The sequence below is a fragment of the Lemur catta genome, chromosome 19 (assembly GCF_020740605.2).
Source record: "Lemur catta isolate mLemCat1 chromosome 19, mLemCat1.pri, whole genome shotgun sequence".
Lineage (NCBI taxonomy): Eukaryota > Metazoa > Chordata > Mammalia > Primates > Lemuridae > Lemur > Lemur catta.
This window is the reverse complement of record NC_059146.1, coordinates 444,678-469,928: the sequence shown is the minus strand read 5'-3', so window position 1 is coordinate 469,928 and position 25,251 is coordinate 444,678. Positions and strand designations below refer to the sequence as shown.

General features: G+C 48.3%; 1 protein-coding gene and 1 long non-coding RNA gene across 9 annotated transcripts in view; both read right to left on the bottom strand.

Moving 5' to 3' along the window:
• LIMCH1 (LIM and calponin homology domains 1) overlaps positions 1-25,003 on the bottom strand; it is a 235,436-nt gene extending 210,433 nt beyond the window's left edge. For all 8 annotated transcript variants that reach the window (XM_045531728.1, XM_045531727.1, XM_045531724.1 and 5 more), the window contains exon 1: positions 24,864-25,003. In XM_045531728.1, the coding sequence (XP_045387684.1) occupies positions 24,864-24,959 (96 nt within the window). In that variant the 5' untranslated portion in view covers positions 24,960-25,003. The remainder of the gene's footprint in view (positions 1-24,863) is intronic.
• LOC123624123 lies at positions 11,602-12,530 on the bottom strand. The gene is made up of 2 exons (XR_006730065.1): positions 12,275-12,530; positions 11,602-11,823 (listed from the first exon to the last, which is right to left on the bottom strand). It is a non-coding gene; the product is annotated as an uncharacterized LOC123624123 (long non-coding RNA).
• Positions 25,004-25,251: the final 248 nt, after the last annotated feature.

Here is a 25,251-nt window from a genome sequence, read left to right as displayed (position 1 = left end):
AATTCTTGACGTAGTTACTTTAAAACTTTACAGTTTACATAGACCAAGAATTCAAGCCCCAAAGCAGAAATGAAAAGCTGCCCTCGGGTGATATAAAGTTTCTACTTGGACCCATACACTTCAGACTCAAGGATATTCTATGTTACTCCAAAACCGCCGTTGTCTTTCCTAATGACACAGTAAAAAGAGCTCCTGAGATAATTTGATTGAAACGGTTCCATTTTATGTATCTCCTAAAAATAGCAAGGCTGAGCCAGACGGCACAAATACATTTTGAAGGAGAGGAAAGTTTATTTGTGTTTGTATCTCCCCAGGTCTTTCCAAGTTCATGGCTTAGATTGATACACACAGTTCTAGATGGTTAAGGGGATCCACTTTTTACAGGTCAAAGAGGTGTTTTCCCCCTTCGTTGTACGGTTGTAAACCCGCAGTATCTGCTATAAGGTATTAATGCTCCAAGCCAACTCGGGTTTTCTGCTCCGTGGGAGCAGCCCGCATTTTCTCTGCTTCCCAGCAGGGATTTCGGCCACTCGGCCTCCCCCGTGGGACGGAACCGGCCACGCACACGCGTAACCAGAACACACATGGGCACAGCCGGCCCAGCCTCCACCAGGTATGTTCAAAGACACACTGCATTTTCAGGACCCATAATAGAGGAATTCTTTACCAAAGGACACGCCAAAACCAGGTGACACAATCCCACGGACGCTGCTAACGCAGACGCATCACCCGGGAGAGCGGCGTCCACGAGGACAGAGTGGAGTCGTCCGAATTTACCACCAGCAGGCGCAGCCTCGCCCTCCCCCTGCCAAAAGGAATGGGGACTCGGCCCACGACCCCCGCTCTCTCCCACGCGGGCAGGACAGTGAGCACCGACCAACGGCCAAAGGCGACCGCAGCGGCCAAGGGGTCAGCCGTCCCTTCCCAGGGACACCCGGTGTCTTCCCTACCACGTGCCTTTAACAAATGCAGTATAAGTCACAGGCGCTTCAACAAAAAAAATATAACAGAGAAAAATACCATTTTGAATCATCTGGACGGTTTCGTTCCCCACCTTCCCAGGCAAGCACACGGCGCCGGACGCTCTGGGCCTGGCTGCGTCCCACCCGCCTCACACGGCCCGGCGGGATCCAAAGAGTTAAAGGTACATATGTTCCCCACAAGGTAACCTCGACTGACAACCAGCTACTCTGTCTGAGGCTCAAATGAGCCAACAGCATCCCCTTGCTGTCCGTCAGATATGCCAGGCACGTGCTGCCTCAGGACATTTGCAAATGCTATTTCTTGTGTCTGGGAGGCTTTTTCTCCAAAATACCTGCAGGTTCTGCATGGTCATCTCCTCACTGTCTTCATCTAGTCGCAGTAAAGACACCTTCTCAGCGAGGACTTTTTGGGGCCTCCAAACTCAACTTTAATCAATCCTCCAATACTTTTTCTTTCCGGTTTTATTTTTTTTCCCACAGCACTTTAACGCTATTTACCATCCTACACATCATGCTTATTTCTATTTGTCATCTCCCCTTCTGCAATGTCATCTCCACAAGGGCAGAGATTTTTCTTTTTACTGCTGTTTTCACTGCTATATCACCAGCACCAGAAAATCCATGTAAAATATCTATTTTAAAAAAAAAACATAGTAATTTGCTCTAATGCTGGAAGAAAAATGAACGTGTTAATCTTTCAAGGTGACCGTGGTTCCCATTCGCAACACAGGACATTCTCAGGACGGTATCAGGAGTCCTTTTTAAAACACTTGTTTTGAAATAACCGTAGATGTAGGAAAAGTTGCAAAGATATTTCTTGTATGTTCTTCATCCAGCTTCCTCTAACATTAACATTTTATCCAACCATGGTGCATCTACCAAAACTAAGAAATTGACATTGGTACCAAACTATTAACTAAACTACAGAGGGCTTTTTTTGGATTTCACCAGTTTTTCCACTAATATCCACATTGTCTTCAGTTACCGTGACCTCTTAGTCTCCTCCCATCTGTGACAGCTTCTCAGTCTCTCCTTGGTTTTTACACTCTCGGCACTTTCAAAGGGTACTGGCCAGATATTTTGTAGAATGTACCTCAATGTGGGTTTGTCTGATGCTTTCTCACGACGAGTCCGGGGTGTGGGTCTGGGGAGGAATAGCACAGAGGGGCAGGGCCCTGCAGGGACACAGGGAGCCAGCATGACGTCGTCAGAGAGGTTGACCTTGAACACGTGACAAAGCTGCTGTCTGCCAGGTTTCTCCACCATAAAGTTACCCTTTCCCCTTCGAACAGTCTATCTGTTAGAAGTGAGTCACACTATGTCAGCCCACACTCAGCTCTTAACTACACACGATGTTTTATGTGCCGACTTTAGAATCTAATTCCTGAAAAAACACACCTCCACTTAACTTAGTCACCAAGGAAGACGAGGTCTATAAAATGTAGCAACATGTTTTGGAATTGCCAAAAATGGGATCAATAGCCAGCTATATAATACAATTATTTCCATAGCCCCAATCAACATGGACTTTTTTTTTTTTTTCAGAGTATGAGCGTACAAGTGAAAAAAGTAGAACGTTTAAGGATTAAAATATTTTTCCACTATGGCAGGACTCATCAGCAAGTGAGCTGAACAGAGGAGTCATCCCCTGCTCTGTGTTCTTGGCAAGGATCCAAACGATTTCTTGATTGTTGCGATTGGGTAATAGCCTTTGTTCTATTAATTGTGTTTAATCAATAGCATTTATTTAACAGTATTGCAGACAGAAAAAAAAATGCGTGGCCAAGACTGCTAATTGTCCCATATAATAGACTATATTCCATTATAATTGTCCCATATAACAGAATCCCTAAGTGATAGCGTGGGCACGTGGCCGTCCAGAATAAGGACCCCATCCACGCCACCCTTAGAGATGGGTGTGGCCACTTGATTACATTCCAGACACTAAAACACAAGCGCAAGTTCTAAACTCAGCCCATCAGGCTACCTACCCACTCTTCCCATGAGCTTAGAGTCCGCCAAGAGGGAAGGGAGCCCACACTTATCAGCAATATTTCCCCCAATTTTCAATGCTTCTCCCAGGAGGGTCACAGAAGTCCCCAAATGGCAGCCGTCTGGAGGTCAGACACTGACTTCTAGAAGACCAATTTGGTGCTGCCTCTGGATTCCACATTGGCGAACGGTTTGCCCTCCATCCCCTCTACAGATGTGGTGCTTGGCTTCTTACTTTTCCAAAGCATCAATCCACTGACTCTGCATTATTTCTTTTTTGGACATTCTGTCAGAATCCCTCTACTCAAACTCACCCTGGTAGCAGCATTTCAGTGCGGAAGGTGCCAACATCATGTGACAGTATCTCAGGACCTTCCCCACCAGCCCCCGCCAGCCCTCCAGCCATCCTTGGCTCTGATACTCGCAGGCGGCTCCAAAAAAGTTCGCATTACAAAGTAGAGCCCATGAGGCGATTTGGCAGAGCTGTTTTGGACGTGCCAATACATAAGCCACCTTTTTATAGCTCTTCCCTACAAGAAAAGGGAAATGAGGTCCTAAATAACACTGAGCCACACAGGGCACCAAATCCATTCTTTCTGAGCTCATTTCCTGGAAGCCAGATACACAATCTGCACTGCTCTTTTATACCTCACTACCCAGTTTTAGAATTTTCCTTTCAGAACAACAAAATAAGGGCATTCTACTGTGTTTCCATGGTGATTTTTTTTTTTTTCTGCTTTCCTTCCTGGAACATTTCAACATGCAGAATAAAATGTGTTACAGCTCTCCGAGAAATTGTGCACACCCATAAGATAAACTTGGTGTCCCTCCAATGGTTACTGTCTGCAAATTTACATTTAAAAAAATGTGTTGTCACAGACATTTAGGGAATCCATGACAATGGTTTCTGCATCCCTCAGAATATCGGGAAAAATCAGAATTACCAGTTTAATTCACATAAGGTGCTCAGATAACAAATACTCTCAACCCAAAATGGCTTTACGTAAGAAAGGGCTCACTTGTTCACATTCATTTCTCAGCAAAGAAGTCCAAGCTGAAACACGGTGGAATAGAAACAGATGTTCAATCCTAGATGCAGATAAGAATTCTGCACTCGCCTACTTATCACTAACAGATGAAGGAAGTGCATTCATCAAGGAAATAAAAGCTGGCCCAAGTGGAACTCAGCCAGGTCACAGTTATCCACCGGTTCAGAGCACAACTGAATTTTCCCAATTTTGAAAGGACAAAAGAAGTTAAATACATTGAAAACTTAAATATGCAATTTGAAAACACTGCAACAGAGGTGGAGCTAGCCCAACTTTCTCATCCAAATAAGATACATTTTCCTTTCCATCAGTTCCAGTTCACTCATACCCAGAAATAATTTTTTCATACATTTCTCTTAAATTCCTAGATGTCTTTTCTTTAAGCTCTGCCACATTCTCAAGCTTACAAATTCGAGGGGACACTTTAGTTTTGATCAACTTCAAGTAACCCCTGGTAGCATTTAGAAGGGACTTTGAAGACAATGCCGTCCTTGTAGAATAATCAGAAAAAGAGCATCAAACTCAACACATCTACAACTGCACTTAGCAGCTCCTCCCTCGCACCTCCAAGGCACAAACCCAAACTCAGTCTATTCTTCCCGCTGTGCTTCACATCTCAGCAAATGCCACTGCCACGTCCCCAACCAGCCACCTAAAAATTCTCCATCACCTTAACCCCTTCCTCTCCAAAACCCACACTTCAGTTATTTGAAATACATTGAGTGCCGAGGATTCCGTGATGACCAAGAAAGCAAGAAGCCGTCGGGCAGGGCCCTCGCTGTCCAGCCTCTCCCTCCCCTCACCGCTCAGCTCCGCCATCCCAGCCTGGGTCTCTGACAACCTCTGTGGCCACTTTTCAGCTCAGCATTCGCCTTCTCGGCAGCATGGGACAGTTGTGTTCACCCTCCTTCCTTCTTGAAGACTTCTGTGGCCTTAGCTTCTGAGACTCAGCCATCTCCAGCATTTAACAACTAAGAGTTCTCCCACTTAATTTCCACGTTTCTGACATCTCTACCTCAGTTTCTCTGCAGGTTCCTTTCCTATTCATCCCATATACGCTGTTCGTCACAGCTCTGTTTTTACTCTTCCCCGGTCAATTTCATCCTCTACCATAGGCGCAGTGTCGGGTACACAGTGACGATCTCCAGTTCTCTGGCTCCAGGCGAGACGTCTCCCGAACTCCAGACTCTTACAGCCGGCAACCGAGTGGACGATCCCATGTGGCGATTCCATGAGCATCTCAGACTCATCTAAAACTGAAAACCTTGTCTTTCCCATGAAAACCGTCCTCTTTCATTTGTCAAGACTCAACCCGAGTGCTATGGTTTCAGCGTGTCCCCCAGAATTCCTGTGTTGGAAGCTCGGTCCCCAATGCAGCTTTGAGGTGGGACCTTTCACAGGTGACTTGGTCATGAGAGTTCTGCCCTCGTGAGTGGATTGTCCCCTCATGGACTAATGGACTGTCACGGGAGTGGGTCAGTTCTCCCGACAGTGGGTCTGTTACAAAAGCCACTTTGGCCGTCTATGGTGAGTCCTCTCGCCACGTGATGCTGTGATGCTCTGCACAGAGTCCCCACCCGCACGAAAGCCCTCGGCAGACACGGCCCCTCAACCTCGGACTTCTCAGACTCCAGAACTATGAGAAATAAATGTCTTTTCTTTATAAATTACCCAATCTGTGATGTTCAGTTATCACCATGGAAAATGAGCTAAGATGCCAAGGAACCCAATGCCCACCCCCTCGAACGCTCACTTCTTCCTTTGTGGCCCCAAGGAACCCTAAACAGACTTGTTTCCTAATGCTTGGTGATAGCTGAGAGAATTACTGGAAAAATGTCCTCTCCCCTTCCTCCCCCTTCGAGCGGAATGCCTTTCCCTGCCCCACGGACTCTGGACTTGGCCGCCTCACTAGCTTTGCAGTGGAATGTGAGTAGACAAAATGCCAGTGGAGACTTTAAATCCATTTGCTGCGTGGGTTTGGCTGGGCCCCCAGGCACCTGTCATTCACTTGCCACAAAGAGAACATCAGACAGTCTCCGGTCCAAGGAGAACAGAGACACATGAGGCAAACTTGAACCCAGCCCATAGCCTCGAGTCAGGTACAGCCAACCCAGGGCTGGACGCAGAGCCGCTCCAGCTGCCCCTGCAACCCGTGAGCAAGAAAAACAGAATATATTATTGCTATCTGCCACTGAATTTTGGAGAGGTTTGTTAACACTGCGTTATTGTACCAACAACTGTCTAACACATACCTAGAAGTCTTAATTTTGTGTTTGTTTATGTGTCTTCAGAGTTCAAAATAGTGCTTAAAACATTAAGAGCTCTTTGTAGATTTTTTTTGTTGTTAAGATACAATTCAGATACCATCAAATTCACCCTTTTAAAATGCATAAATCAAAAATGTTTAGTATTTTCACTAAACACTACAAATAAATAGGAAAGCGTCACCACTATCTAATTCCAGAACATTTCCATCATCCCAAAAAGAAACCCATAACCATTAGCAATCTCTTAATAGATTTTATAAGTAAACAACTTGCAGAGTAAAAATGTAAAGCAAATTCTTAGAACTCTTATTCCAAATTAGCATCACGACATAAACATTGTAGGAAAAAAAATTTTCCAAAAATGTGTCTTACTAGAATATTTTGAGGTCATTTTATCTTTAAAATAAGTTTAGGCTGGGCGCGGTAGCTCATGCCTGTAATCCTACACTATGGGAGGCCGAGGCGGGAGGATCACTTGAGGTCAGGAGTTTGAGACCAGCCTGAGCAAGAGTGAGACCCCGTCTCTACTAAAAATAGAAAAAAAAAATTAGCTGGGCATGGTGGCGCAAGCCTGGAGTCCCAGCTACTCGGGAGGCTGAGGCAGGAGGATTGCTTGAGCCCAGGAGTCTGAGGTTGCTGTGAGCTAGGCTGACGCCACGGCACTCTAGCCTGGGCAACAGAGTGAGACTCTGTCTCAAAAAATAAATAAACAAAATAAGTTATATCAACATTTCCTATATATTTTAAATACAAATATTTAATATTCTTTTTCATTGCTATTGCAAAGCAAAGGCCATTGGGGGATTTAATTATTGGTCTACGGATCACAGGGAGATGACTACATTAACCGCTGCAAAGCATTCTGGGAGGGAAAAAACCTCATAGCTCAAAGCCATCAGTAACTGAGGAAAATACAACATAGACTCTGCTTTTGCACTGGGAAAAAAAAACAAACAAGAAAACCTCCTCAGCAAATGCCAAAAATAAAATCTCTAAATTTCCAATAGTAAGGACCAGAGCTTCAAATATTAGCAAATCCACACTTTATAACTACAAATGTCAAAATGCAAAGAATGGCAGAGATGGAAAAACTACTCAAGGGACAGCTTAACACCAAATCTAAACACGGCTACTCACTTTTTTTTCGTAGATAACAAGGAATCGACAAAGTATCTAGAACAGCAAGCTTGTTTCTTTCAATTAACAAAAGACAGAGAGAGAGAGGTGTCTTATTTCAGAGAGAAACTCCATAAAAGACATGCCTTTGTGAAAAAGTTTACTGAAGACTTAAATGTTGAATAATGGGATAAATAAGAAACTCATCAAGGGCAAAATGCTCTAAAGTCAAAAAATACATTTACGACATATAGAAAAAAGCACCCCTGGTTTTATTGGCGGTGCTGTATGAAACTGTTTTGCCAGATCTAAGGAACCTAGAAAAGAATCATTCCAATCATCATTATCGCCCTCAAAAAAAGGAAAAGTCTGACCAGGAATGAGCAAAGGGACCAGTGAACTTCCAAGTATCCTGAGGCCACCTAAGCCGTCCGACCAGTTTTATTTTTACCTCCGCTTTCCCGGACTGGCCCTGGGCAGGGCCCAGCCTCTGGGCTGATCTGGGTCACTCCACACAGGGGACCGTGGGCGAAGCTGCCGTGTCCACTTTTAGAAAGGCCCCCGTGCCCGGGGAGTGCCGGGCCCCAGCGCCCAGCCAACGGCAGCTGCTCGGTTTTGCTATTTCTGGGCTTCAGGCTCCAAGAAATACAACCTCACCTGAGAAAAATTATTAAACACACACACACATACACACCAGTTAAAAATCAATGAATAAGAAATAAAATTTTAAATACATCCTATGACTCACAACTCTTGATGGAAGTTAAAAGCTGGTGGCCAATCGTGTCGGAGCCATACCAGGGCTCAGCAGGCCATTTGAGACCCAAAGTCCCCACGTGCATTGGAATGTGGGGTTGGGGACATGCCCGGAGCCTCCTTTGGAGGTCGTTGTCCCTCCCAGGGGGCAACCACTTGTCGGGGAGTCATGTCAGGCAAGACGACTGACTTCTGCAGTTTCTTTTAAAGCACTGGGAACACATCTAAGACCAACACTGGGCCCCGCACCCTTAGGCACCCTCTCTCCCCCCCACACCTGGCTCCTCACTCCTGCTCCCATCCCCAATGTCCCTCAAGGACACCCGCGGTGAACAGCCTGCACGGCCCCCGGCATGGCGCTCATGAGCACGGGTGGAGCAGCCAGACTGTGCGAGGCTGAGCATCGGCGGCACCAGGTTGTGGCTGTGGCCTTTGGCCGCTCACTGGCTTCCCTGCATCCCGGCCGAAACGACAGTTCGCACCTGTCCAAGGCTGGTTGAGAGGTCAGGTGCTGAGGACACAGCCTGCCAGGCCATAAACCACCACACACACATCAGCTGTGTTTAAGTTACTTTTGTCATGAACTATGGTAATCTGAGGGGGTTTGGAGAAGCCCTCACTGCTGTCCTCCAAGAGAAAGCTGGTCACAACCCGGACAAAGCCAGCAGCACCGGGCTCCCACCTTCTGTGTCAGGACTGAGCCACCTCCTGCCGCCCACCCCGGCCCCGGCCCGCACCTCCCTCAGCCGGACCCCACGCGCCTGCCTCCCTGATCTCCTCTCCCTCTTCCACCTAGCAGGTAGGGCGTCTTTACCACATCCTAAGCCTCCACCTCCAACACGGTTTCTTGCTCCTCTTGCACGGCTAACCCTGCTCAGCCTTTGGATCTCGGCTTCCAAACTCTTTCCTCGGAGAGGCTGCCTCGCGGTCCCCAAGACCAGAGGGGACCCCAGCGCTCTCTGTGTCCCACGCAACCTGCTCTTCCCCTCTGAACATGCATCACACGTGTGCTTCTGTGTTCAGGGTCTGCCCTCGCTGGTGGGATGCAAACCCCACGAGGGCAGGGTCTACATGCATCTCCCACACTCCCGAGTCCCCATGACGTGCCCGATAAACACATGACGAACGCATGAGTGACGTCCCAGACTGCGGTGACGACCAAGACCCACATGCTGGTGTAGAGACCCCCAGGGAACAGGAGGTCAGCGACCCTCAGACCGGCTGCTGACTCTCCAGTCTCTGTCTCCTCATTTCCACTCACCTTCCAAGAGCTTCTCATAAGTGAGGCTTGTAGGTTCCCCTGGGGGGAAGAGTTGCCACTTTAAGTACTACCAAGGCACAAAATAACAAAGAAAAATGTGTCGTTAAAAAAAGCACTATTCCACTACTTCCTCCAAAAACTGTAGAAAAATCTTCTCTTGGAAATGTGCTCCAAAGTCTTCTGACAGCAGATAGGAAATGTGAAATTACTAAAAAAAAAAAAAATCTCCATGTGACCCGCGCTCCCAGATCCAGCACCGGGAATCCTCAAGGTATTGTTTTATGCATCTGCGTGTATGAGCATGTGAGAGAGATATTGTCTGCACAAAATATTAATATCCAAGTATTTTTACTATGAATATACCCATTACTGCAAATGCAGGAATAACATCCCGAACTAAGACAGACAGCAAAAAACCTTGTATTCTGCAAAATGACACTAAAAAACCCAGGGCTTATGGAAAACACAGAGTTGGTACAGAAGGTTCAAACCCCACTCAAACTTTCTATCCGGAGCACTAACAATAACAAAAACAGCAAGCACACTAAAAATTACTAATACTACCATGGGTAAAAATATGTTTTCCATTTCCTATTACAGGGTCAGTGTGGGATTTTACAGAAAAGGAGGGGCGACGGGGGTGTGTGATGGAAGGGTGGGAGGAAAGACCGAGGCTGCTGCTTGCTGGAGATAAGAGGAAAATCTAGACAATCTGGGAAAATCAGACCTTGCAGTCCGAGGCCAAAGCCAACCGGAGCGGGAGCAAGAACAGGGCGATCCCCTCCCGGGCTTGTTGTGCTCTTTCATGCCGCCCTGCCCTGCCTTCACCCACCGCTGCCTGGCTGCACAGAACATGAACGTGCGAATGAAAATCTCACATGAACCATTGCCACGTGCAGCTTCCCAGGCAGCCTCCCCGTTTCCCAGGTGCACATGCAACAACTCACCTACAGACACAAACCACAGCAGAGCCAGCTGTGTGCTCGGAACCCCGGGCCCGCGCCAGGTGAGTGGTCTGAGAGCCGAGCCGCAGTTGGGGGGTGCCGGATGGCAGGCGAAGAGCAGGACCACTGTGGGGGCAGCTTCTGGGGGCCCCAGGGCCTCAGGGGGTCAGAGTCCTGCCCAGGCTGCCCGCCAAGCTCAGCAGGAGGGAAACTGACCGGGACGGGCACAGTGGGGAGCCTGGAACTGGGACAGCGGCAGCAGACACCTGTGGCACACGGGACCACACGGGACCCAGCAGGTGAGGAGCCTAACAGTGCCGGGCAGGGACACACACTGAACCCACATTCCCCCCTTGCTAATGACACTTTCAGTCTGGATCTCAGTATCCAGAACTGTTGAATCCAGAGCGGGAGTCGGGTCCCCAGCCAGGGAAAGTGGCTGGGGAAGGGATGGGAAGAGGGAGAGAGAATGTCCCACCCGCTGCGGTGCCCCCTGGTCCCAACCTCCCTCCCGACGACACTCACCTGTCAAAGTACACGGAAGGCTCCAGCCACAGAGACTGTGCTGGGAGCCACATGGGAGCCGAGCTCAACACACAGCACCATGAGCAGGTAAGGGGATGAGAGGGAGAGAGGAAAGGACAGGCCACCTGCGTGGCTGGGCAGTTACCTGGGGCCGTGGTCTTTTTAGAAGTTTTGCTTTTACCTCTACAGGGTCCCAAATACGAGCTCTGGAGAGTTGCCTTTTCCAATGACTAGATGCACACTGAGCAGCTCTGGAGACTAAGGCAGCTCACGTGGCAGCCACCAGCCCAAGCTCTGGACTCAGACTGCCGGGTTCAAATCCCGGCTCTGCCACTCCTCAGCTGTGTGACTTCAGGCAAGTCAGTTAACACTTCCATGTTCCTGTTTTCTCATCTGCGTAATGGCCATAAAATGGACCCACTTGAGAAGCAGGGTATACGCCGGGCACTGGGCTGGGTGTCCTACATACATACACACACACACATACATACATGTACACACACATATACACACACACATATACACACATATAAACACATACACACAAATATACACACATATAAACACATACACACACAAATATACACACATATAAACACATACACACAAATATACACACATATAAACACACACACACACACACACACATCTCATTAACTCAAACAAGCACCTAGACGAGCACTGACACATGACAGAACATTCCGGAAGTGTGTTAGCTGTTGTTATTTTTTTTAATCTGGCACTGAACGAGCCACTTTATCACTTTACATCATCACATTCTGTCGGCTCCTGCAACACGATGAATCAGTTCTAGTTGTCACAAACCCCTCCTGTCTATGACATCGCGCAAGGTCCCTCAGGAAACAGGCAGCACCCAATTCTGTTGGCTGATGACAACATTCAGCTCCACGGGCAACTTTTCTCTATTTTCTGCAGGAAACAGAGAGAGGACGCTGTTTCTCAGCGTTACCATCGGGTCATGACAACGGTCACAGTGTGGTTATTTGTCAATGCAAGGTACTGATCAGTAGTTTTTGTGGGGTCTTTTTTCCTTTCAAAATACCTATCACACAGGTGCCCACTACAATCAAATTCTTCCGTGCTTTTTCTTTTTAGATACCCTATCATTGGAAGTACGCCAGTCTTCCTCTTATACGGGGAAGTAGGAATTAGCAGGACTTCTGCAACAGGTGAAAGGGAGGTTTGCTTTCAGGTAGGAAAGAAAGAAGGGGAGAGTCCCCGGGGCCAAATGCCCGGGGCGTGTTCGCGTAAAGGAAAGAAATGTTTGCTCTGCAGCCAGGAATCCAAGTTCAGGGAGCCCTGCCCCGGCCCCGGAGGAAAGTTGGCTCCCGAAATAATTCCTGCAGCTGATATCACCTACCTGAGGGCCAACAGCGGACCCTTTCCAAGTATCCGATCACTCCCCGTCTCCAGGCAACTGCTGGGTAAACTGCTTTGTTTAATCACTCTTTAAAAAAAAACAAAAAACACTTTTGCTTCCTGTCAGGGCAGCAACAGAGGCTATTTCAGGGGAACATGGCCTTAAGGCCACAAGTTACCTTCCAGGTCCTTAAGTGTGGCCTTTTGACTGAACCCAAATTTTACAGAACAAATCCTTTTATTTTCATTAATACATTTTTGTCTTTTATATTTTTATTTTTAAATGAGCGCATTTAAAATACCAAATAAAATAAGTTTCAATGAAATAATCCTCCCAGATTGACCAGCGCCATTAGAATTTTAATAAGCCAAGAGTCTCACTCTGTATCCCTGGTAGGGTTCAGTGGCATCATCCTAGCTCACAGCAACCTCCAACTCCTGGGCTCGGACTCCAGAGCGATCCTCCTGCCTCAGCCTCCCGAGTAGCTGGGATTACAGGCACGCGCCACCACGCCTGGCTAATTTTTCTATTTTTGGTAGAGATGGGGTCTTGCTCAGGCTGGTCTTGAACTCCTGACTTCAAGCAATCCCACCTCGGCCTCCCAGAGTGCTAGGATTACAGGTGTGAGTCACCTCGCCAGCCATAAGGGCTAAATTGATGACTGCTATGCTCATGATGTAGTTCTAACTTCCCCTGCCTGGCTGGCACCCCTACTGCACGAGGCTGGTTGGAGAGAGTTTATGGGGGTCGAGTATGCCAGTCTGTGATTAGCTTTTGGTAACGGTGCACCACTGCGTTTCTGTTTGAAGTGGAATTTGTGAATTGTTGCACCGCTAGACAGTATTTTTTAATTCTGTCTGCTTAACGGCCCACCATGTCAAAGACGACCAAAAGAACACTGCAGTCAGACAATAGATTTTTAAATAAGCACTGGGAATTGCAATATTTTCTTGTCTCTGCTAAAGAAGATTTGCTTGCTCTGTGATACTGCAATATCAACATTAAAGAAATTCAATGCTCATCAGCATTATAACACTCACAAGGACTGCAAATATTTTAAATTAGAGGGAGAGGTGTGAAAGATTGTATTGCAGAAATTAAAAGATGAAAAGCCAAACAAAGACAATTGTTTCGAGCATCAGTAAGACTTGGAAACAATGCCACTGAAGCAACTTACAAAGCAGCTTACACACTGGGGTGGGGGTGGGGGTGGAAGCCGTTCAGTGATGTAGGAGCTGTGAACAAATGCATTGTGGGAGCCGTAGGATGCTTAGACCCCGATAACGTTTCAAAGTACAGACAACTGCCCCTTTCAAGGGGAACCATAACTGATCGGCAGCATGAATTAGCCTTCAACGTACCAGAACAACTTCATGCAATACTTCAAAAGGAAAATGTATATTATTCAATCGCTTTGGATGAATCAACTGATACTACTGACCTGGTGTAGGTTTCATACTTCATTCAGGTCATAAGAGAAGATTTTCTTTGCTACAAAGAGTTACCAGTTCTTGGCACTCTTGCCAACAGCACACAGGGAATAGGTATCTTCAACAACTTTCACGATAAATGCAGTGAAGTTGCACTGAATTTGGTAAATTTATTTAGTGTATGTACAGATGGTGCACCTTCCATGACAGGAAAATAGGGAGAGTTTATTGCATGAATAAAGTATTAACAGATCGAGATGCTCTCGTTTCTTTTCATTGTATCTTGCATCAGCGAACTCTGTGCTAAAGCTGTTTTAAGTGACACTTTGCAACAAGTTAACAAGTATTGTTAACTATATTTATGCAAATGCAACATGGTATTGTCAGTTCCCTTACATGCTAAAGTTGAACAATGAAATATTCAGTGTGGATTTGCCTTATTATTCTAAAGTGCATTGGCTATTGCAGGGACATTTAGCCAAAATTTTATCTCTTCGAGAACAGATAGTTAAATTTTATGAAGAACAGAATCAGCAAAGTGAATTGTTGAAAGAAGGTTTCTACAGGAATGCAGCATTTCTGTGTGATATCATGTCAAATCAAAATGACTTGACTATTTCTTTGCAAGGTAAAACTAAGTCTATACATGATGTGTGGCAAAAAAAAAAAAAAATCCAAGCATTTCATAAAAAGCTATCTTTTTTCAACACACTTCTTCAAAAGGAAATTTCAGATGAACATTTTCCCTAGTTAGCAAAGGTTATTGATGAGGATTATATACGCAAATCATTTGAAGAATACACAGCTGTTATAGACCTATTAATTGGAGAATACAATGAAAGGTACACAGACTTTGAGAATCATGACATCACACTCAAATTAGCATGTCGGCCTCACCTACTTGATATCACCAAGGCACCTAAAGAACTACAGGTGGAACTGTTTGGGTTCTCAGTAGACAACATCTTAAAGTCATTGTTTGATGCTAAGAAACATCCAACTGAAATATGGAAAAATGCAGAATACCCACACCTTTGGCAACATGCCCGAAAAATGCTTTCTTGCTTTTCAACCACTTATTGCTGTGAATCTGCGTTCTCCTGCCTAACCCAAATCAAGATGCCCATAAGATCACAAATGGCTGATCTTCTAAGTGACCTGGATGATCCTCTAGATCCACTGAAACTGAGGACCTCCATGCCACAACCAAAAATTCAAATGCTTTCCAACCAAGAGCAGATACAACAAAGTTATTAAAATGAAAATTAACACATAGTTTTCATTTCTTGCAGTTAGTAAGTAATAGTAGAGTTTCACAAAATACGGCCCATTTTTAAGTATATCTAATTGGAGTTTCTTGAATGCAGCCTTATTTAATTAGAGCTCAATGAAGGCAGCTTCCAACATGAAAGTTTCCCCGTCCCTGGTCTATTTTCTCTGCCACAGCAGAATCCAAGTGCCAATCAGGCGATTGTAGCTGGGCACAGACTCTGAGAAACCCCGCAGGCACCGGGCAAGGAGCAGCAGGACAATGGGGCCCTGGCAGGGGACAGGGTGAGTAAGACATGGAGAGAACAGGACGATGACTGAGACCCAGCCCTTGGCTTTGGCATTTACCGAGAAAAGCAGATTCCCCCCAACACACACACACACAAATTCACTACAGTGAACTATGACAACTTCCCTAAAAGAGGCGAACACTAAGGGTCAGGTGTGCACAAAGACGGGAAGGATTAATGGCTCAGAGGACTTGGGGAGGGTGCCACAGACCTAAGCTCTGTCTCGAAAGAATTTTCCCTGGGGAAGTGGCATCCCGGGGTGTCCCTACCCCAGCAGGCATTCTCCCGCTTCTCCTGAGGAACAGAACTGGACTCTGATCTGGGCATCACTGCTGCCTAGGAAAAAAGACCGTTCTCCAGGGTTCTTCCCTGAAACCAGGAGTGGTCACGTTCCTGAATTTCTGGGCAATGAAACAGAAGCAGGTATGTCGGGAAGCTTTTCCCCAAAGGCATCTCACGAGGGACGAACGCGCTCTTCATTTTCCACCTGCTTCCTGGAACCGTGACGGATGGCGACTCCCTGGCAGCCGTATTGGCCCAGGAGGAAGTTGGGGGTGAGGTATCTGGGAACGGTGGGTTCAACTGTCGAAAGGAACCTCCAGGGTTTACAATTTATGGGGCTCCCAAATGGCACCTGACTTGATTCGTTTATGAAGCCCCCTGTTTTAGAGCAATTTGGGGCAAGCTCTCAAATCAGGGGATAACTGTGTGTCACCACCCGAAGTCTCACCCGAGATTGCTCTGCTCACCCGGCGAAAAGCAAGCGGTTCCTTGCAGCCTGTCTTACCCAGAGTGGAGCGCACCCCCCACGGCCCCCGAGAGTCCAGGCTCAACTATAAATCCTGAAGTCCTCTCTGCCATTTCTCCTACAGTAGTTCTTAATTTCCCTGCACCTCAGGTGTCAAAGGTACAGAAGACCATCATGAAAACTCTCCTCTGAGTGGCCTGCAAGAATATTCCAGAACTTCTGACCCAGCTCTCTTCCCTGCCCACCCCCATATATGTTCAACACACCTGGAGAACTGTGAGTCTTCCTACCCTACCTTGTTCAAAGCATGATCATACTAAAAGTGTGGGTTACATGCAAACTCACACCCTTTTCTCAATAAATTAGCCTCAATCTAATGCTCCCGCTTAGAACCCATCAGCGGGCTTGGCTTAAAAATTACTTTCACTAAGGATCCTCGTCCACCTGAAGAGTATTTTTCTCTTAAGCCTCCCACCCCCACTCTTCATCTTCATAGCATGTATCCCAAATGGCAATTATGGATTTGTTACTTAATATTTCCCTCCCCGAACGACACTGTGCATTTTGTGAGGGCGGGAACTACGTTTACTTTGTTCCCTGCCTGACCCTGGTTCCTGACACTATGCCTGGCTCATTTTTGGAGCTCAGTAAACACTTCTCAGGAAAGGAATTTTAAAAGCACATCTTCACACATTAACACTTATTTCTACCTCTGTTTATACTGAAGCAAACTTACAAATAAGAGATAGCCAAGTGTCCCAAATAATTATTTTCATATTTTGAACTATTTGAACTTATCCCAGCCTCCATTCAATTCCAGTTAGAATAAAATAGTCAATTAAAACAAAATAACTGCTTGAAATATCATTTTTTAAGTGTTTCTTAGGGGAGGAAAAGACAGCTATGCACTCAGCACAATAGACGTAACTTCAGTTCCTCACCTGGTGAACCCTCTCAGTAAAAAATAAGGTGGAGGATTTTTTTTTTCCTAACAGTGCTGGGTCAAGGACCTGAAAAAGCCACAAGCCTTTCTGCTCCTGACCTTTATTTAAAAAGCAAGGGCAGGTGTATTCTTACATGGCCTCCTAATGGGCTATTTAGGGACAAATGGGTGGGGTAGTCCCCAGCTTCTAAGTTGACCTGTGTCCGGGAGGCCACGCTGCAGCCCGCAATAGCTGCACGGGCGTGACCGTAGCCGGCAGAATGAGGGCGGTGGAACACGGAGCCGTCCCAGGCTAACCGGTATTTTATTCTTACGGTCTCAGCACAGATACCAGGGCACAGCTGACTGTGGAAAAAGGTGTCGGCCAAGCTATTCCCTACGTGCACGTTATACGGTTAATGTCACCTTGTCTTTTCCCTCGTGCCAAAGATAATTCCCTGAGATACAACAGCCATCCCACCAGGCTTAGATGCATAAGGACATCTCTTTGGAAGTGTTTTCAATATAGGAAACATGGAATTTTACCCCGGCAGAACCAAATGTCATGACATCATCCTTCCTTGACATATAACATCTCATGTCCAGGCAGAAGTCTTTCCAATGTTGAGTTCCTTTTTTTGTAGAGAACTATTTTTTTTCCCCTGTATTATCTATTAACCCTCCAGCTTAGGCTATTTTTATATTTCTCAGTCACCGAAAAACAAAGTTCTGTTACGCTTTCCTCATTCTAACTGCACTGAAGTCATCCTATCTCCCACCCTGTCCTTCCCCCAAAATAAGATCATATCTGATACCTTTCATTTGCCTCAAACATAAACACACACACACATCCTTAGGAACAAATGAGGGAAAATGTTATAAAATTATCTTGTACATTTTTTTTAAAAAATCACAGAACAGTGAACTAGACTTAAAAGGAAAATCTAATTCCAATGATAGCAATTTAGTGAAAAATCAACTGGTGTTAATTGATTCGGTCCTCAACCGTGAAAATCAAGGCCAAAATGCAAAATGATGAGGGTTAGGCTGGAATGTGACAGGATGCCCACTGCAGCCAAGATTCCCAGCAGCTGCAGAGCAGCCTTGGTCAGGGCACTGAGCTCTTCAGGATGGGCCTGGGTGCCTGCAAGAGAGGCCCTTAGGAGGACCTGCCTCTGGGCTGAACCCAGCACCAAGACTGTCCCTAGGTGCGATCTTGTCCAGGTGGGAGAACTCTCAGGTGAAGGTGAAGGAGCTGCAGTAAAGGCCTCAGACAAGTGGGCCAACAGCCCCTGAACACATCAGTGCCGAGAAAAGTCCCTTCACACCAGTATTTGGAGAACAAACCAAAACAGGCCACACAGGTATTAGGTCCTCACCCAAACTCTCTCGGGAATGTAAAGGCAAAGAATAACACACCTTCTCCATTAGCAGACGTTAAAAGCACACACAGGCCGGCCGCGGTGGCTCACACCTGTAATCCTAGCACTCTGGGAGGCCGAGGCAGGTGGATTGTTTGAGCTCAGGAGTTCAAGACCAGCCTGACCAAGAGTGAGATCCTGTCTCTACTAAAAATAGAAACAAATTATATGGACAGCTAAAAATATATACAGAAAAAATTAGCCAGGCATGGTGGCACATGCCTGTAGTCCCAGCTACTCGGGAGGCTGAGGCAGGAGGATTGCTTGAGCCCAGGAGTTTGAGGTTGCTGTGAGCTAGGCTGACGCCACGGCACTCACTCTAGCCCGGGCAACAGAGCGAGACTCTGTCTCAAAAAAAAAAAAAAAAAGACACACACAGATTATGCCTTCATTCATGCCCACTATGGGCCAGGCAGGGGAGACAAAGCTATAAACAGGAGCCATGGTCTCTAATATCATAAACATAAAATGTTCTAGACTATCTGTCCTCTTAAGAAATCCTAAGACAATGTATCAGCAAGCTTAAAATTTTTTTAAGCTAATTACTTACCCACCAGCCATCTGCCCTAATAAAACTTCAGTGGGTGGTTCGGAGCCCTGGCAGTAAGGACAGGACATGGAAGCCGGATTCCAGCAGCTCTGAACCTCATGCAATCCTGCTGCCCTGTTCCTCCTTAGGAGCGTTAGGTCTGAAGGCAGCAAGCAAAGGTGAGGAGCCTGACTCTTCTTGCTCGAGGGCCCCCGAAGTGCTACCTACCGGGTAACACTGAGGTGCTCTGTCCCAGGGAAGAGACCCTCCGTCCTGCAGCTGAAAGAGACAAGCTACAACCCAGGGAGCCGCAGCTCCTGAAATCCACACGGGAGGAGGTGGGGCCAAGGAGAGCTGCACAGGCGCAGGAAGGGAAAGCTCAGTCCTTATAGGAATTTTCACACGTGGTCCTAGTTGTGGGAAGCAATCTAGGAGATCAAGCAGCAAGGGCTGTGAACTCAGACAGCCTGGGTTGGTTTGGATCCTGATTACAACAAGCGCTTACCAACTAGGTAACCCTGGACACGTTTCCTAGCTCCTACAAGCCCCAATTTCCTCAACTACAAATTTTGGATATCTGGAGATATACGTGTATTCATAGAAGTTAGGCAGGGCTGCTGTGTTCCTGTCCTAGCTCTGACACTTATCGAAACCTTGGACAAGATACTGAAGCCTTCAGAGCCTCAATCTCCTCATCTGTAAATTGGGGTAACAGTAATAACAGTACTTTCTTATAAGGGATTGAAAATGTATATTTTGAGGTTGGATGAATCCACGGATGCTGAACCACAGACATGGACGCCAACTGTACCCAGAATTTAGCCAAACGCTGGCACATAATAAGCACTCAATAAACATTGGCTTCTCCCATTAGCAGCCTCAGCATCGTTACCATAATTATCATCACCGTGACACTGTAAAGCTTCAGAATGGTCTAAAGCAAGAGAGAGAAGCTGCCAGGCCAATTCCCGGTATGCCCAGGGCTGCCTAGTCCCCCCTAGCACTGACTGCCACCCGCAGAATCGAGGCCAGCTGTCCGCATCACGGCCCTATTGTCACCCAGCAGCCGAGCGGGAGGCCGAGGGCGCCAGTGGCTGGGAACATGGGCTCAGCCGAGCCCTCCTCGGCCACGGCGCAATCTGCCCGTTCGGGGCTTGCTCGATGCAACTGGTTTCCACGGAGATATTGGAGCAAGAAGTGCCAGCTCCACCTCCCATTCCGCCTCCCTTTTCCCCCAATCCGTGGGACCTCACTGTCTTCCCACCACATGACAGCATTGTGTCACAGCAGCCCCGTACACAGACAGGCCAGACTATGCGAATGTCACTGAGAGAAAGATGCGGCCTGCTCTGATTTACACAGCGATTCAGACCACCAGGGCTTTCTAGATCTAGCCAGAAAGTTCTTTCTTCCTCTCCCTGGGCTCTTCCTGCAGGCGGAGGCTGAGGCAAATGACTGGGGGACCGTTTGTAAAGTTAAATCTTCGTTGTAATGAAAAGATGTAAGAATCAAGTCCCTACAGAGACAGAGAATCAGAATGACAGGATGTATTATATAACTGGTGGCATTACGTCACAAACGCCATATGTCACTGGCCACCAAAGGCTAAGTCATCTCAAAGGCTACTCAGACCTTCTCCCGACTTCCAAACCACACAACATCTTTCCGTTCTGGAGAGCTGAGGAGTCCTCAGAGCTTCTAATCTTCGGAATTAGGTCCCAGTTGAATAAGAAAACAGTTCTATGTGGGCAGGGAGAAATGAACCAAAAGGAGGAACAGATCCTTCCGGCACTAGTTCCCGCCCATGTGAGATATAGATTAGTCACAGATAAGACTGTATTCATCCCCAGGCCCCACGGGCATGCCATGATTACAGTCACAGGAATTGAGGAGGAAGGCTGAGTGGGGTTGAAATTTCCAGCCCCTCCCTACAGGCCTGGGAACCTGCTCCAAATCACAACCGAAACTAAGTTGAAGGACGGCTGTTTCTTCAGAAAGTGTTTGGCATTGGAAAGAAGAACTGCAGATTAGAACAGATAAATGTTGTCGTGAGTGGAGAGACGAAGGGGTGGGGGGGGGCCCAGGAAAATTACAGTCATCAACCTACCAACAAGCTCTCGCAACTCGACAAACACCACCAGAAGGAAGAGAGAGAGAGAAAGAGAAGAAAAGAAGGGAGGAAGGAGGAAGGAAAATTGATGGACAAATTATTATTTTTCCTAGCAGGAATTGCCACAATGACAGTGAACAAAACACTGCTGCATTTGAGATGGATATTTGGACATCCACTATTGGTACAACGATTTCATATTGGGTTGTCTACAAGAGGAGAGGCATCAGGCATTCTGCTTGGAGTTTGGTAACAATGTCTATACATTAAATATTCAGCACGATATTGAGGAATAATTTTCTAAGCCTTCATGGACTTCCAGGATCATTTTATGAGTAGATATTACAGCCTTTCCTCTGATCCTGAAATCACTTTTCGTGCAAGTTGGAGGACACGTGGCATCTACTTAATTTCTAGCCCAGGTGTCCGGAGTTAATAAAATGAGATAATAGGAGGAAATCAGTAGGTAACCGAATTATATTTTCTACCCTGGAAATTTAGTGTTCTGAATAATTCCTTTAGAAAACAACCTTAATTTTTGTTAACAACAGAAAAACACAATAGCAACAACAATAGTAGTCACACCATAGCAGTGGTGAAGGGAGCAGTAGGAGTAACAGCAGTAGCAACACTAATGGCAATGCTGATGCGAACATCACTTACACGGCACTTCCTAAGTCCTGGACACAATTCTAAGCATTTTACACATATTAATGTATTTAGTCCTCTCAGCACTCCTATGAAGTAGGTGAGCCATTATTAGCCTGTTTCACAGAGGCTCTCAACAATATCTCCTTGTCATTTCTGTTGTTGTGAGCAACTAGAGCTACCTTTCAAAGAAAACACTTGGAGCCACAGGAGGGGAAAAGCAGCTGCGCAAGGTCACCCAGCTGGCTGGCGAGAGACCCAGGACTCAGCCCCACGATGCTCAGCCCCCAGGTCTGACCTCCCGGCCCCTGAGCTGTGCTTATTGCCCCTGGCTGAGGAAGGGCTTCTACAAAAGGAACGTGGAAGACGGTTAGTCACGCCTCTGCCTGAGTTCCTACTGGAACGCCAGAGTTCCTACTTGAAGTTTGCTGTTTCCTGTCGCAGTCTTCCCAAACCCACAGTCAGACAGGCAGCCTGCACCCTCAGCTATAAAAAGTCACTGGAAGCATCACCGGGCTGTCCCCACATGGTCCGTGACCATGCGAGCCCAGGAGACCTGTCACCTTTGCCAGCTAAGGAAGAAGTGGGGTGCGGGACCGTCCCCAGGCCGAGTTTCCTGCCCAGTAACACAGTCCTCAAATAGCCAAGGCTGCAGGCCGAGAAATTCCTCACTCGCAAGCTATGTGCTGGAGCTTGTTTCCTGAGCCTTTAATAAGAATGGACATTTTCTCATGAGCCCATGGTTCAGGGAAGACCAAGGACTGAGGAAGAAAGGCAGGCAGCAAAGTTTGTTTATTAACCTGCTACACCCAAGGGAACATTTTTCTGAAAGGCTGAAATTCCTGACTATTCAAAAAGAAAAAAAGGGGGGGGGGGAACCTATGGGAAATTTAATCACCAAGTGAACAAAAGTGAAAAACAAAGCCCTACCAATGAGGATGTTGCCAGAGACAACAGGCCCCTCAAAGAGATGCAATTGTCTCGAGATAACAATCCTCCCAGGAATTCGGCTGCACTAAGTACTACATTAGTGCGATATTAGCCAAGGAATCTTTGTTCACAGGGCAACTGCCTGCAAAACCATCTGTTACTCTCCCGGGTCCCCCGGTTTGCAGACAGGGCATTTACATTTCAAGAGGAACCTCCAGGAAGGAAGCGGGAGTTCTCTGTGTTTCCCTGGAGCACATATGTTTTTATATAGTCTGCGAGGGGGAGGGTCTCCTTTCCCTGAAACCGAACTCTGCGATTGAAAGGAGATAGGCCGTTTCAATAATGCACACACAGCGCTTGGGCCGGGCTGCCTAGCCTAGCCCTAAAGCCATGCACACCCTGACACTGTTTTCAATTCTTAAATTGGCATGCATGGTAAAGTACCAAGAATAATGTCAAACTCTATAGGCCCTAACTGGCCTCTACTTTCTTAAGGAATTTCTTCTTCCTTTTCTGAAACCGAATAGTAAAGCTAATATTCTGTACTACATAATATTTGGCCTGGAATATACCACCTCTTAAAAGCAGGCTATAATCTGGGCCAAAGGAGATGTTTTATATCCTGATCTAGGTGAGGGCCCGAGTAATATACACATTCGTCAAAATTCATGGAGGCGAACACCTGAGATTTGTGCACTTTGCTTTCTTGTATGTAACTTATCCCACAATGTGTTTTCGAAAGCAGAGTATGTGGATGCTACTTACAATGAGGGAAGCTGGGAAGAAATCACGTGGCTTCAAGAATAGTAAGACTGTTCTGTTCTTATATCCTCCTCTCACCGCCGCCCACACCCAGCATCTCCCCTGAGCATTTTGAAGTTCGAGAACCTGGAAGATACAGTCATCTAACTCTGCACTGAGCTGGGAACAGCAAATGTCCCCTGTGTGTCCTGCGAGCCTGAGAACGCAGCACGGAGAGCACCCGTCCCACGGCAAACCGTTCCAGCCACGCAGCAAAAACAAACAGCCAAGGGCCTGTTCTCATCTCGTACTGAGCTCTCAGATCATGAGAGACGTGCCTGAGGCTTCCAGCATCAAGCCTCGAGTTTATCGTTCTGCCCCTTTAACCCTATTTTACACAGACGTTCCCGAACTCTGGGCGACACTCAGGTTTGCATAAAGCAGGTTAACCGGAAAGGTGCGGGTCTCCGCTGCAGGTGAGAGCGGCAGCAGACGAGGGTGTTTCTGCAGAAAGCTCAGTACATTTAAATCTGTCGCATCGGAGCTCTGTTACCCCCGCAGCACCGTGAGCTCTCCGGTGCCGGGAGGACGGGGAGTCACCGACGACAGACAGGACTGGAGGCTCCAGCATTGCTGGGTCATGACTTAGCGGCAGCTTCCTCCTTGAACCGCCCGTCATTGCGGGAAGCAAGGCCACGTTCATGCCTCCCACCAACCCTCAGCACAGGCCACCCACTGCAGCAGGGCCTCCATGCGCGAATCCCAGGGGCCACCTTTCCCCCTGTCACCCCTCCCGCGTGCTGACCACCGCCCACAGGGCACCTGGAGCTGCCCCTCCAGGTAGCGCGAATCGGGACGGCCCAGCTGGCGCGTCCTGGCCTGAGCCGAGAGCGCCAGTGATGTCGCTGGCCTGTCCCCGAGTCATTACGAAGCGAAACAAGCCCACCGGGCCAGGTACCCGGTACCTCGGAGCCCACCGCGCTGTCTCCGGGTTGGAGCGGGGGCTGCCGATGGCTGGGCGGCGTCTACGCGGGCGGTGAGCTCGCAGATGGCCCCCGCGGGCCCTCGGCCCTGTGCGCTGCGCCAGCCTCTCACCTGAGCCGGTGCCGGGAAGACGGCAAGAAGCTCGGCGGGTCTGCGCCGCGGGGGAGGCGCCGCCAACTCCGCTCCGAGGGCGGGGAGGGCCCGAGAGGCGGAATGCGGGACGGGGAGCGAGATGCCCCGAAATGCGGCACGCGAGCGTCCTGCGGGTTTGCAGCGCTTCGCTCCGCGGCGCTCGGAGCTGAGATTTCCAGGCCGGCGGGCGGGAGGGACGCGGGCGCGGGGACCGCAGCTGCCCTCGCGCGCGCGGCGGACTGCAGTGTCGCCCGTTCACGCCCACCCTCGCCCGGACGCCGGTGCCAAAGCTCCAGGGGATCCCAGCTCGCCGGGCCCCGGCGGGTGACCTGGAGCAGCCGGCCAACGACAGTGGGGGAGGCGAGGCTGGACCCGCGGACCGAGCGTGCGCGGGTCAGCGGCTCCGGGCGCCCCTGCAAGGCCGCCGGCACCTACCTCGATCCACTTCTGCGCCTCGGAGAAGGCAGGCTCGGGGGGCGGCTCGGGCTGCAGGGGCTGCAGGGCGTCCAGATCGAGAGCGGGACAAGCCATTTGCGGAGCCCGCTTCCACTCGAGCGCAGGGACGAGGACGGCCGCCGCCGCCGCCGCCGCCGCAGGAGCGCGCTCCCCGCCCCTTCCCGCCCCTCCCCTCCGTCCCCTCCCGTCCCCTCCGTCCCCTCCCCCGCCCGGCGCCGTCCCGGGAGAGCCGCGCGCGCGGCAGGAGGGCACCGCGGCAGCTGCTCCCTGCGCCTCCCGGCCCGGCGCGCGGAGAGCCCCGCGGGAGCGAGCGCGGACGCGCCGGGAGCGCCCTCCCTCCCCGCCGCCTCCGGCCGCTCCGCCCCGG